General features: G+C 36.1%; 2 protein-coding genes across 3 annotated transcripts; one reads left to right on the top strand and one right to left on the bottom strand.

Annotated features, from left to right (window-relative positions):
* Positions 1–2,877: 2,877 nt before the first annotated feature.
* Positions 2,878–3,636, bottom strand: LOC132053808 (uncharacterized). The gene has a single exon (XM_059445909.1). The coding sequence runs from the start codon at positions 3,634–3,636 to the stop codon at positions 2,878–2,880; it is 759 nt and encodes a 252-aa protein (XP_059301892.1).
* A 5,885-nt stretch (positions 3,637–9,521) lies between these two features.
* Positions 9,522–13,879, top strand: LOC132051776 (ethylene receptor 2-like). 2 transcript variants are annotated; one of them, XM_059442976.1, is made up of 3 exons: positions 9,522–9,994; positions 10,432–12,247; positions 12,821–13,879. In XM_059442976.1, the coding sequence occupies exons 2-3, from the start codon at positions 10,517–10,519 to the stop codon at positions 13,361–13,363; spliced, it is 2,274 nt and encodes a 757-aa protein (XP_059298959.1). In that variant the 5' UTR covers positions 9,522–9,994; positions 10,432–10,516; the 3' UTR covers positions 13,364–13,879. The 2 variants fall into 2 exon arrangements, with proteins under 2 accessions (XP_059298959.1, XP_059298958.1); XM_059442975.1 differs by lacking the exon at positions 9,522–9,994 and having other exon boundaries at positions 10,025–12,247.
* Positions 13,880–14,339: the final 460 nt, after the last annotated feature.

Genomic DNA, 14,339 nt, shown 5'->3' with positions numbered 1-14,339 from the left:
ATAAACATACATACGATGTCAAGCTATGCTATCGTAGGGAATAAGAAATGAACGAAGGAAGAAAGAAAAGGATGCCAACGAGTACTTATAAGTTGATGAAGACACGGGGCGTATGATTAACGATGTATTCCTCGACATATAAAGCTCCAAGAAGGGAAAACTTGGTCAGAAGGTATGTAATATGTTCGTTTCCTCTTTCTTGGCACGAATCCAACGAGAACATAGATACGAGCGTTCCATGATAAATCCAAATATTCCCATGCCTTATATTTAATTCTAATGTCCCGTCATTTGATTGATTCTTGAAATACTATTTTACTCATCATCCAATATTCCTTTGGATTCGATACGAATTCCATAAGTAATTTAGAGGTTATGATCTTGTGTTACTCGAAAGTCCACGAATCATATCCATAATTTCTCATTCAAAATCAATCCGTAATATCGCCGTGAAGAAAAAAAGAGTTCGTTATAAAGCTTGGAATTGCGCTTCCGTCCGCATCGCGGGGCGGAGTTTTTAAGCTCGTACGTTCGTGGCTTTCTTCCGCATCGCGAAAGAAAAGCGAAGAAAAAGAACTCGTACGCTCGCTTTTTTTTTCCACCACTTATGGTATATACATATATATAAATGTATTACACTATCCTACCACTACTGCATGAGCCTAACGAATTTTAATGTTACCACGGATTCATTAACATAAGTGGACTATTAAACACTTAAGAAGGAAGTGATTTTAGTTATGAACAATAAATATGGATGACTTGATACAAGAATTTAATTAGCAAAAGAGAAATAAGTCAAACCATACGATGACAGTAACTCTGGCATTATATGGACTAGAAGATGTTCCAGCTGGATTGGCGAGCTCCATTTCTTTCCGGAGTGTTGCCGAGTCAGAGTATCCATGTCATGGTATAATGATTTATGTTAGAGACTTTGCAGACAGAGTCACGTATATAGCCTGCCAGTTTAGTAAGCGGCTATTTAAGCCGATGTATCCATTATGTATTTCTTTATAGATCTCATATGACTACGTATTCTATTTGATTTGAGATAAACCAAAAGAATGTTTGTCGAGAAGCTTCCTTTTATGCATTTTATCCCATGATTTAAAAGTCTAGTGAGATCACGAGTATAACGAGAACCGGTTCGCCGGCTCTAAGTAAGGGTCGGTGCCCATCATGCCCTATCGGATCAAAAGTGTGTGACGCTACAAAATGAGTAAGAACTTGCGATTTTATAACATTTCTAGGTTGATAAGTAATATCAAATTCACTAAGTTCAATTGCCCATGTAGCCAATCTTCCTGATAATTCCGGCCTGTGGAGAATACTTCGTAGGAGGAATGTTGCTACCACGACAATTGGATGACTTTGAAAATAATGCCTTAATTTTCTAGCAGCATGCATTAAAGCTAAAGCCAATTTTTCTAAGTGCGGATATCTTGTTTCGGCATCTAAAAGTGTTTTACTAACATAATAAATAGTTGACTGTTTACCTTCGTCTTCCCGTACTAGAACTGCACTTGCCGATACCTCTGATACAACATATATAGAAATAGCTTTTCCTCGGGGTTAGGTTTTGATAGCAATGGCGGACTTGAAAGATATCTTTTGAGCTCCTGCAATGCTTTTTTACATTCCGGCGTCCACTCAAAACCCTGCTGCTTTTTTAGTATCGTGAAGAATTTGTGGCACCTCTCCGATGATCTCGAAATAAATTGAGATAGTGCTGCTACTGGACCAGTCAAACTTTGAACCTCCTTTTTGCTGTTGAGATCATCGAGAATATTTTCTATCGCCTTTACTTGGTCTGGATTCACCTCTATTTCTCGCTTTGAAACCATGAATCCAGAAAATTTTCCTGAGGCTATGCCAAACGCACATTTCTCGGGGTTCAGCTTCATGTTGAATTATCTTAATATTGCAAATGCTTCTTTTAAATGAATCAAGTGATCTTCAGCCCTTTCCGACTTCACAACCATATCGTCAATGTACACCTCCATTGTTTTTCCCAATTGATTTTTGAACATTATCGTCACCAAACGTTGATATGTTACACTGGCATTCTTGAGTCCAAACGACATCAAATTATAACAATGTAAACCCCTCGGTGTTATAAATGTTGTTTTTGTTTGATCCGCAGGATTCATCTTAATTTGATTGTATCCTGAATATGCATCGAGAAAACTCAATAACTCATGGCCAGTTGTTGCGTCTATCATTTGATCTATATGAGGGAGTGGAAACGGATCCTTTGGGCATGGTTTGTTTATATCTGTGAAATCCACACACATTCGTAGCTTTCCGTTATTCTTTGGTACCACTACTACATTCCACACCCACTCCATATGCTCTACTGTCCTTATAGATCCGACATCTAACAATCTTTGTACTTCTTCCTCTATGAAGTTACTTCTATCCTCAAGGAATCTTTTTCGACATTATTTTACGGGTCTGTGATAAGGATCAATGTGCAGCTTATGCATTGCTACTTCCGGCACTATCCCTGTCATGTCAAAGATCGCAAAAGTTAAAAACATCTATATTGTCACCTAAAAATGAAATATATTTACTTGGTTGATGCAGTTTGCATCTAAGGAATGTACGCTTTTTTGGTAATGCATCATCAAACGGCATTGGGTTGAGGTCATCAACTACCACCGTTGATTGTTCCTCCGTTAAAGGATCTTGTATAGTTTCTTTTTCGGCATCGTTGGTGCTTGATTCCGTTTGTTGCAGTATTTGGTAAACTTGTTTATCCTTTTTTCCTTCGCTTTCTGGTTCGAAATGTTCTACCTTTGGCACGCCCTTTGTTAAGGCCACGACATAACAGTCTCTGGAATTTTTTTGCTCTCCAAGAACTTCGCCTACGCCCTACGGCGTTGGGAATTTGATCACTTGGTGATATGTTGATGGCACGGCTTTCATGGCGTGAATCCAAGGACGTCTAACTATCATGTTGTAAGCCATTGCAGAGGACATGATTGAAAAAGCAGTTTGTAGCTCCACTCCACCTGCTACTACTGGTAAAATGATTTCACCCAGAGTTCTTTCTGTTGAATTATTGAACCCAGTGAGCATGATGGATTTATGGATTATTTTGCTCGTCAATTTCATCTCCTCTATGACCCTGATATTTATGATGTTGGCAGCACTTCCCTGATCAACAAAAACACGCTTAATATCAGTATCTAAGATGCGCAAAGTAATTACTAACCCATCATTATGCGAAAATTGTGTATTATCGGCGTCGGCTTCATCGAAGGTGATACAATCCTCAACGAGAGCCAGCCTATCCCTTTTTTCACTTCTGGTTGTTACTCTTTTGAACTTTATGCCTGAAGTGTAAGTGAATTTGTTGACGTCCAGCCCTCCTGTGATGTTGATATTTACACCACCTGTAATAAAATTAACTACTCGCTTTGGCTCGGGAAGTGGTGGTGGCGCTCCTTGCTCCCTGTTCCGATAATATGCTTGTTTCCCTTTCTCCGAAAGCAACTCCGTCAAGTGCCCTTGCTCTAAGAGTTCGGCGACTGCCAATCGCAATGCATGGCAATCCTCGATTTTATGACCATGTCCTTCGTGAAATTCACAGAAAGGTTCTAGATTTCTTTTACTCGGATCTGATTTCATTTTTCCAGGACATTTGACCCTATTACCTAATTTGTCCAATGCTACAACTACCTCTGATGTCGAAACACAAAAATTATGGTCTGTGAGTTTCGGAGCTTCGGTGTTGTAATTTCCTCGGGAAGTCCCTGCTGCTGGTGGTAATCTGCGCCGGTATTGATTATTTCTTCGTGTACCTTCATGACTTCCTCGTGAATATATGGATCATAACGTTCTCTTCTATACATTCGATCTCCGTTGCTTTTTCTGGAATAACTTCTACTTGATGTATCCTTAGTTGTTGATAATGATTTCCTCATGATCGGACTGATGATATCCTGTTCTATCCGAATTTTTGAATAGTATTGATAATATATATCATCCCATGTTTTCGCCAGATATTCACCTAAGTGTTTGGCGAGATCCTTTGTTGCCGATGTTCCATCGGGATGCAATGCATGTCGGAATGCAATTCCAGCCCATTTGTCTTCGATTTGCGACAAGGTGTTGCGGTGTTTCTGGAAGCGATGAACAAATTCTTGTAGAGTTTCATCCCTCCTTTGTTTGAAGTTGAATATATCTTCCATTCTTTTCTCTGCTTTCCTTGCTCCAGTGTGTGCCTTCTTGAATTTATCTACTAAATCCGCAAAAGATTCAAGCGAATTTAGGGGTAAGCTTGCATACCAATCTAGCGCTCCTCCCGTCAACACTTGACCAAATCATTTGATCATAACAGATCGAGTCATCTTCGGCCCAAGATCACAGGCCCGAATAGCAGTTGTATAGGCCGTGATGTGATCCTGAGGGTCGAGTTCCGTCATATTTTTTGATTTTTGGAAGCTTGAAACTTTCTGGAACTGTTCCAAATCTGCAGAATCTTTCCATGGATGATATATGTAGTCACTATCATCCTCTTTTTTGATAGCGGGCGGTGCCCCAGGTATTCTACTGATTCTCTCCTCGTGTTCTTTGAATTTTTTCATATGCTCCTCGAACCGCTGCAATATTGGTACGGGTATGATTGGGTTGATATCAACATCGCCATCCCATTCAGGGGAGGTGTTCTTGAGGGATTTTGTCGCATTTCAACCATCATTTGTTTCATTACCTCCGTCATCTCCCCTTTCAGGAATTCTCACAAATCACCTATCGGGATTGAAGCTTGATTTGGGTCCACCATTGATGTGTTTCCTGTTGTCCCGTTAGTCGTGTCAACCAATCCCTCGTCATTGACGTTCCTATTTTCGCCAATGGGTGTAGGTGTGGCTCCTGTCATATCTGAATGCAAAAAAACAGAAGAAAATATCAAAGTAATATCGCTTGCGTAAACCGAGATAAAACAGAAATCAAACTACAAGGCAACTGTAGAATTCCCACAGACGGAGCCAAACTGTTTGAGTCAAAAATCGTACTTTACCCAAATAGTTAAAAAGTTAAATAAGGTTAACCACAGTTGGTAGCAATTTGATAAAAATTGTTGAATTAACACAAGCAAGTTATTAAAAGTTGATAAAGATTAAGTAAATAAAGAGAAAAAGTAAACTTATGCCAATCGTGATGAATGGTAGTAATGGATTTCTCCTTTGCCAAAAATGAGCAAGAGCTTGATGATAAGAGAATCAGAACAATAATAATAAGCAGAAAGTAATTGATAATAATGTATTTTTTTAGTAAGTATTCGATGCCTAGATATACAAGTGAAATTACTATTTATAGGTATTTGGTCCTGTCTAGTGCCTTTCCTGTTGTGTACAGGTAACGACAATCATTAATTGCTGAATTAATGATTGTCATTTAATTCCTTGATTCTGGCTGTCAGAAACCGTTTCGCCGTTACTGCATTAATTCTATTTAATGCGTAATCAATAGGATCTCGTATGTTGTTCCTGTTGATGTTCTCTTCGTTGACCATGTCGTTGGTATCAGCTACCTCTCCGTTAATGCAATGCTCGGCATTACCATTACATCTTTCTACGCCACTGTCTTAACTGACACGTGTCAGCCGCATATTGGTCCACGTGTTAGGCACGATATTTATCCATACAATAAACATGATTTCCAAAAATGGAAGTGATCTCTCCATCTCGATTTTCTTTTTATGGTGTGAAAATATTTGGATTTTAAAGACATTTCGGTCTTTAATTTAATCCCAAATTTGACCTCTCAACATAGAGCCTGTTTGGATGGGCTTAAAAAAAGCAGCTTATAAGCCAAAAAAAAAAAAAAAAAATTAGGGTAGTCTAACTTATTTTTTTTGACTCATAAGTTGTTTTCAGCTTATAAGTTGCTTTTTTTAAGCTAAGTCAAACAGGCCCAATTATTTTTTGGTGCTTATTTTAAGTACAAAATGACTTTAAGTTGATCACCAAACACTAAAAAAAAAAAGCGAAATGACATAAGCCCTATATCCATGACCACGCGCAGTTGTCAGCTTCCTCAGTGCTCATGCCGCTCAAATTCTCCCCCACTAAATGTGGGTCATTGGTCATGTGCATCACATTTTTGTTTAAAATGTAGATTTAATATTCTTTTAGCGTATAGTGTAGCACCCAAATAAAGAATTTTCTTCAACGGTCAAAATAAAAATGAGAAAAAGAAACAATTCCATATCAGGTGGAAATTTAACTAGAATATGATACGGAGAACTTATTTCTTTTTATAATCATCAAGTTTCTAAAATTTGTTGACTAGACTAATAGTCGCGTTGTATAACTATTAAAGAGAAAAAATATTTTTATTGAGAATTTTTTATTACGAAAACTGAAATTTGAGACCTTTAACTAAGAGTGAGGAAATTTTATTCATCTTGCCACACCTCTCGGTGATTAAAAAAAGTCATATTTTCATATAACTAGCTCGAGCTCGACCAAAGCATCGATCTTGGTTGGCTCCTAAGTAATTTAATTATTAATTTAGAACAATCTTATTGATTAGGCTCAATTTAATATTTATAATTTCTTAATTCGTCGTATTTAAAATTTTAATCATATTATAACTTAAGGCTAATTATGATTAAGCTGAATAGTAACTAAAATATTAAATTTTAAAAAGTAATTAAATTAATTTGTTACAAATTCCTTGGATTTATTGATAAATTAACTTTTTCTTTGAAAGTTCAAGTTTATGTGTATATTTAGCGAGTCATACTCGTTTAAGTTCTAATTTAAACTAATAAGATATAATTCAATATCATATGAATAAATACCGTTTCTTTTGGACCGGAGAAAATTAATTAAATTGAACTATTAATTCTTATATTTTTGTTTAATCAATCAATTCATTATGAAAGTAGTTTTTCCTAAAGAAGCATACAACATATGCAAGAAAGTGAACAATATAATAAAGGATTGGCTCGATCGGATGCGGTTCAAGATCAATTGTAGCTTTGGCAAAGTTTGATTTGTTTCGACAAGAGACCATACTAATATAGCAACACATTTTAATTTGGGACGTGAAATAAGTTATGTTACAACTGATAATATTATATGTTAGTGGATTTTATCCTACAACATTCGATAAATCATTATGGCTATCACAAATTCACAATCATACAAGATTAGAAAAAAATTAAAGATAATTACGTTCGGTAGAATGTGCATATAATACACATAGAAAATAAAATGAAAGGTCGACTATAATTCTTAATCACGTCCTAAACGTATCTCTAGGCGCAGTAATCCACTAGTATGAAGTTGTTATAATTGAATATGTCAGAAAGAAATAGGGTCACATGAGTAAATTGCCGAAAACTTAAAATCATTCGAAAAAAAATCCATCCATATTTATTGCTAGAAATAGGCCAAAATGAGAATAGTAGAATAATATGGGCACAATACGGTAGTACGATTATTTGTGATTAAATTTCACTCATATTAATAAATTTACTTAAAGTCCAATATTAGTTAGGAGTCTTTTAATTTTATTAAAAATTTATATCTTAATAAAAAATATAGAAAATATTTAATGTTAGAGAACCTAAATTTAAAGTATTTGAATTAAGACAGATTGTAATTAAAGCTACACAAATGGTAAGTAAATATACACAGTGACATAATATAATTGTTGTATAGGAAATAAGATTTTGTGCCGTTGGAGATGATTTCAGCTCGCCTTAGCTTTGCCCAGCTTCCATGGGCCCCTGTGCTTTCCGTATGAATATCCTCCACGCGCTTCTGCTAGCGTGTGCAATCTCCTCGATTGGCACGTGGGCTATTACATTCCTCTCTAACTCGCTGGATACGTCGAAATATATACTCCCAAAATAAGTGTTATCTTAACAAAAATTACACTCATTAAAAATTAATAAATACAATATGAAATTTACTAAATCATTCTTACATTTTATATATTTTTTTAGGAATTGAGCAATATTAAAGAGGGCTATTTCTTTAAAAAATCTCTTGAAAGAGAAAAAAACATGAATGTTTTCTCTCCTTGATTTGCAGATCCTTATTCTCGAAATCGAGTAATCGGTGAGCATGATTGGAAATACTAACCAATTTTTATCTTGAATTCCTAAGATGACACGTATTAAACTACCCCTATTTATTACTCCCTTTGTCTCAATTTATGTGATACGCTTTTCTTTTTAATCTGTCCCAAAAGAATGATACATTTATATTTAGAAATAATTTAACTTAGAACTTCTTCTTTTGCCCTTGATGAAATGATTTACAGGCACACAAATATGCATGACTTATTTTAGACCACAAGTTTCAAAAAACTTCTTTCTTTTTTGAACTTTGTGCCTAGTTAAACTATATTAAATAAATTGGGATGGAAAGAGTAAATATTTTTAGAGAATTAAGCAATATTAAAGAGAGCTAGTCGAAAATACTTACCGATTTTTATCTTGAATTCCTAAAATATGTGGTATTTTAGGATAGTTTTTTTTTTTTTTTTTTTTTTTTTTTTTTTTAGATATCATCTATTTGGGAGGAAGTAATACTAAGGAGTCACGTTTGGACATGATTTCATCTCATATAAAATTACGTTTGGATACGTAATTGGATTTTTTAAGGCTTTTTTTATAAACATAAAAACCCCACAAGTTGTGAAAACCATCAAAAAAATTTCAATTCTTATACAATCTTACCAAATGAGTAAATCATAATTCATAATAAAATTAATACTCTACTAGAAGGCGTTTCTAAAAAATACAACATCAATTGATCAAACTTTAGTTGAATAAAAAGGAAAATTTAACATGAATAGTAATGTAACTATTCTTTAATATAATCCTCTCACATGGTACGAACAATATATCTACCAACTTATGATTGGTAAACATGATTGGTAAATATATCTACCAACTTATGGGTCTATTTTTACAAAATATAAACGTATGGGTTAAATTTTACATTTATATTTTTTGAAATCATGATTTCAAATCTCAAATTATGCCTTTTTGGATGATTTAGAATTTCATCTCATATATTTACCAACTTATGGGTTTGTTTTTACAAAATATAAACGTATGGGTTAAATTTTACATTTATATTTTTTGAAATCATGATTTCAAATTCCAAATTATGCTTTTTTGGATGATTTAAAATTTCATCTCATAAAATGAAATCAGAGATGAAATCGCATGTCCAAATGCTGATTTCATCTCACTAATACTCCTAGTATTCGTGTAGAAGTAGAGAGAGAAAAGATACAATAAATGAGATTTTGAAATATTGGAGTAAAATAATGGAGTCTACTAAATAGATCCATTCCATTTTGAGGAAAAAAAAAAAGAGCACTATACTTTATTGGGAGGGTGAACAAGACGTTTTTGTGCAAAAGTGCGTCTAAGTTCTCTTAATGTAAGGTCTTATGGGCCCCACCTTACCCCACCCCCTCGCTTAGATTCTCCTCTTCAACTTTGCTTCCATTTTCTTCTCTCTTACAACAAACAACGGCGCCAACAAAAACCTCTTACTTCTCTCTCTATATATATATACATATATACTCATATATATATATATATATATAGCTTGTAATATCTTTCTTGAAAATTAGACAAGTTTCATTTGTTTTAAAATAACGTAACTAGTACGAATATTGAGCTACTTGTCTGTTTTTCTGTTGGAGTTTGGTTTGTACAAGGAAAGTAATTAATGTCGTTTGAAAAACCCGGTTTTGCCCCTTCATAACCTCCAGTTTTTTTTTGGGTGGTAATGTGGGTGCATTGGGTTATATGTTGTATTTTGGGCAATAGATTTTGTTGATGATACCAATGCAGGTTGGAAAAATGGAGTTTTATGGATAAGAAAATGATGGCTAAGTTCTCTGTATATATTTATTAAGTTTTGCATGTGGGGGAAAGATAAGATCTCAGTTCTTGATTTTGCTCTCCAAGAAAGGGTGTTATGTTTTTTTTTTTTCAATTTTCCAGGTAATTATGCTCTGCAATTCCCTTTTCAGGTTTTTGGTTACTTTTTGTTAGTTAAGTAGTGGACTAACTTGTTCTGTTTTTTATTTTTTTGGGTGATTATGGTTGACGTGGATATTGTACTTATGAGTTTCATTTGTATTTAATTGATATGAAGTTATTTGGAAATAGTACCAATTTTGCTAGAAACTTCTTTTAAATAGTTGGGCTTAGTTTTTTTTGTCTTTGAGACTGTGCTCTTTGGAAATTTAACCAATATGTTATGTTACTGCAAGTGGGTGCTGGTGCATGCATTTGTATCTATCCCTGGAATTTTATATTCATGGCATATGCCTTTTTTAATTTTAAAGGTGTTTTCATGTTCTTGGCTACAGTCTACATTGTTGAACTGGAAATCAAATTAACAACTTGTCTCATGCATATGTGGTTGGATTTGTCAGGTTTATGATTCTTGATTAAGCAGCATCATCAGTGCTGAAATGGATATTTAGTAAATGGGCTGAAAGACTTTGTCAATTGAATGCAATGTTGAAGACATTAGCACTAGCTTTGTTAATTTCATCATTCCTTGTTTCGTTAACGGCTGCTGATAATGGTGACCCTCGATGTAACTGTGATGACGAGGGATTCTGGAGCGTTGAGGGTATCTTAGAGTGCCAAAGAATCAGTGATCTCTTTATTGCGATAGCGTATTTTTCCATCCCAATTGAGCTCCTTTACTTTGTCAGCTGTTCTAACTTTCCATTCAAATGGGTGCTCTGTCAATTTATTGCATTCATTGTTCTGTGTGGGATGACTCATTTGCTCAATTTCTGGACTTACTATGGCCAACACCCGTTTCAGCTTATGCTTGCTCTAACCATTTTTAAAGTCCTCACTGCACTGGTATCCTTTGCCACTGCTATAACCCTTCTCACCCTCTTCCCTATGCTGCTCAAAGTCAAGGTGAGGGAATTTATGCTGACAAAGAAGACTTGGGATCTTGGTCGAGAAGTTGGATTAATAAAGATGCAAAAAGAAGCTGGATGGCATGTTCGGATGCTTACACAGGAGATTCGAAAGTCACTTGACCGTCATACAATACTCTACACAACTTTGGTGCAGCTATCCAAGACACTGGATTTGTATAATTGTGCTATTTGGAAGCCTAATGGGAGTAAAACTGAGATGAACCTAATTCATGAGTTGAGAGACAGAAGCTTTAATTTACCTATCCCGACAAGTGATCCAGATGTAATAGAAATTAAGGGGAGTGATGGAGTAAAAATGCTTGATGCCGACTCCCCACTTGCTGCTGCGAGTAGTGGAGGGAGTAGGGAACCAGGAGCTGTGGCTGCAATTAGGATGCCGATGCTGAAAGTGTCGAACTTCAAAGGCGGAACTCCTGAACTTGTCCCAGAATGTTATGCCATACTGGTTTTGGTTCTTCCAGGTGAACAAGGTAGATCATGGAGCAACCAAGAAATCGAGATAGTCAGAGTCGTGGCTGATCAGGTTGCTGTGGCTCTGTCCCATGCTGCAATTCTTGAAGAGTCTCAGCATATGAGAGAAACATTGGAAGAGCAAAATCGCGCTTTGCAACAAGCGAAGCAGGATGCACTTAGGGCGAGTCAGGCAAGGAATTCATTTCAGATGGTTATGAGCCATGGGCTAAGAAGGCCCATGCACTCAATATTGGGTCTGCTCTCCTTGTTGCAAGATGACAAATTGGGTAATGAGCAGCAGCGGCTTCTTGTGGATTCAATGGTTAAAACCAGTAATGTTGTTTCAACCCTAATAGATGATGTGATGGATACTTCAACAAAGGACAATGGTAGATTCCCTTTGGAGATGAGGCATTTTCAGCTACATTCCATGATAAAAGAAGCTGCTTGTCTTGCCAAGTGTTTGTGTGCCTATAGGGGTTATAATTTTTCCGTCGAGGTCGACAAATCTTTGCCAAATCATGTTGTGGGTGATGAAAGAAGAGTTTTTCAAGTTATTCTTCATATGGTTGGGAATCTCTTGAAGGATCCCAATGGAGGAATTCTCACATTTAGGGTTCTCCCAGAAAGTGTAAGTAGGGGCGGAGCTTGGAAGACGAGGAGGTCAAACTCATCTCGTGACATTGCCTATATCAGGTTTGAAGTTGGAACAAACAATAATCATTCTCCACCAGAGGGAATAACATCCACATTGCCACATTACAGTGAAAAACGCAGCAGTAGGGATGTGGATGAATGCTTGAGCTTCACTGTGTGCAGAAAGCTTGTTCAGGTACTGTATTGCTAAATACCAGCATCTGAGTTAATATAACTGGAATTTATGCACCTGTCTCTTTTTTTTTTTTTTTTTTCCTAATCTCTTCCTTCTGTGTTAATATTAGACACTCAACTTTGATAAAATCATCCTGTTATAGGTTAAAAGCAAGTCAAGTTATTATCTCTAAGGCAAAATGATATTAGGCAGGCTAGTTTTGAAATTTCTCCTGCAATTGGATGAGACTTTTTAAATAGTGATTTCTGGATGACGTTATCTACTGCAATTTCTGCGTTAAAAAAGATAGAGCAATGTCATAATCTTATGTGCCTGAACACATCGTCATGTAATTAAATATGTCAACCTTCCTTGTGACGGGGAAATATGACCCTAAAGTTGTTTAAGTTCAATTACGGAGCTTTTAACCTCAGTTGATTGGGAATGAAAATCTGAAACCATGCGTTGAATTTAGTAGTACCCTGGTACTTGTTTATTTATCATTTTTTTTTCCTTTGACAATAATTTCAAGTGCATATATTTGCGGTTTGGGGTTGCACTAAATTCTTTCTGATATGCGAAAATGATGAACAGTTGATGCAAGGAGACATCTGGGTAATTCCAAACCCAGAATGTTTTGATCAAAGCATGGCTGTCGTTCTTGGGCTTCAACTGCGGCCATCAATTGCCATAGGCATTCCTGAATATGGAGAATCTTCTGATCACTCGCATTCACACACACTCCTCCAAGGTGTTAAAGTTCTGTTAGCAGATTTTGATGATGTGAATAGAGCAGTAACAAGGAAGCTACTTGAAAAATTGGGATGCAGCGTTTCTGCAGTTTCGTCTGGATCCGAATGTCTTCGTGTTCTTGGCCCTGCTGTATCCTCGTTCCAAATTGTCCTTTTGGATCTTCACCTGCCTGATTTGGATGGTTTTGAACTAACCATGAGAATTCGGAAATTTGGTAGCCGCAGCTGGCCATTGATTGTTGGTTTAACTGCAACTGCTGATGAAGATGTTACTGGAAGATGCCTGCAGATTGGAATGAATGGACTTATTCGTAAACCAGTGCTATTGCCAGGGATTGCTGATGAGCTTCAGAGGGTTCTGCTACGGGCAAGCAGAATGATGTGATGACGTGCAAACAAAATTGCTTGGACCAACCATTTCCCACCCGTGAAGATTCCAGCATACAGATGTAACATACATACAATTTTTGAAATCAAAATGGTATAGAAAATATATCGTCTTTTCTAGTCACATAGAAGATCTCAGCTCTAAAAGATTTGACTGCCAGGTTTGCCCATTCTACATTTTATTGAGCTTAACAACTCAGAATTTAACTAATCTGTCCCTAGAACTGAAGTATATAGCATTGAGAAATGACTTGAGAATAGCTCCATTTCTAAGTTATGGAGCACTAAATTCTTGATATAGATTTGCATTTGCAGGAATATCTGTTGCCAATTGAATATTTTGGGTGAAGAATGTTCAAAAGGCTGATCTGAAATGTAGGCTTATATGAAAATCCATTCACAAATATACTAAAATTCTTCATTACGATGAGACTATACATACTTTTAGGCTTCAATGAAGCTGGTTCTTGCACTTATATATGCAAACTCTCTTTTAGGTTGTGGACTTCTTGTTCCATCTCGCAAAAATGTTTCAGCTTTGTTGTGTCTGCCATCATAGTCGATTTGAAGAAAATGAGTGCCCCCATCGATTGAAATATTTTCGATGACTTGAATTTAAAGTTGAGAATAATTTGATGTGAAATCCTATCTGTTTGCCTCCAACTAGGTTGCTAGAGGTGTAGTGTGAATCACACTGTGTGATAGATTATGATATCCTCAATATAGTTTTATTTGATCTTTATGTATATGTGAGAGCCTGAGAGGTGGTTGTGAGTCCTTAGCTTTTTAAGTCATGAAGGGAGAGTTCGCATAATATTATTTGATTAAAATGGAATATATTGGCAGCTTCATTCATACTCACTAGAAAGCTATTCTAGATTGTGTCTTAAGCTTTGGTTCCAAGAGAACATGTCGTTGCAGAGGCAGAGCTTACCTGGTCCGAGGGGGGTCAACCGACACCCTTTCATGAGAAA

The sequence above is a fragment of the Lycium ferocissimum genome, chromosome 4 (assembly GCF_029784015.1).
Source record: "Lycium ferocissimum isolate CSIRO_LF1 chromosome 4, AGI_CSIRO_Lferr_CH_V1, whole genome shotgun sequence".
Lineage (NCBI taxonomy): Eukaryota > Viridiplantae > Streptophyta > Magnoliopsida > Solanales > Solanaceae > Lycium > Lycium ferocissimum.
This window is presented reverse-complemented; position numbering and strand designations above follow the sequence as displayed.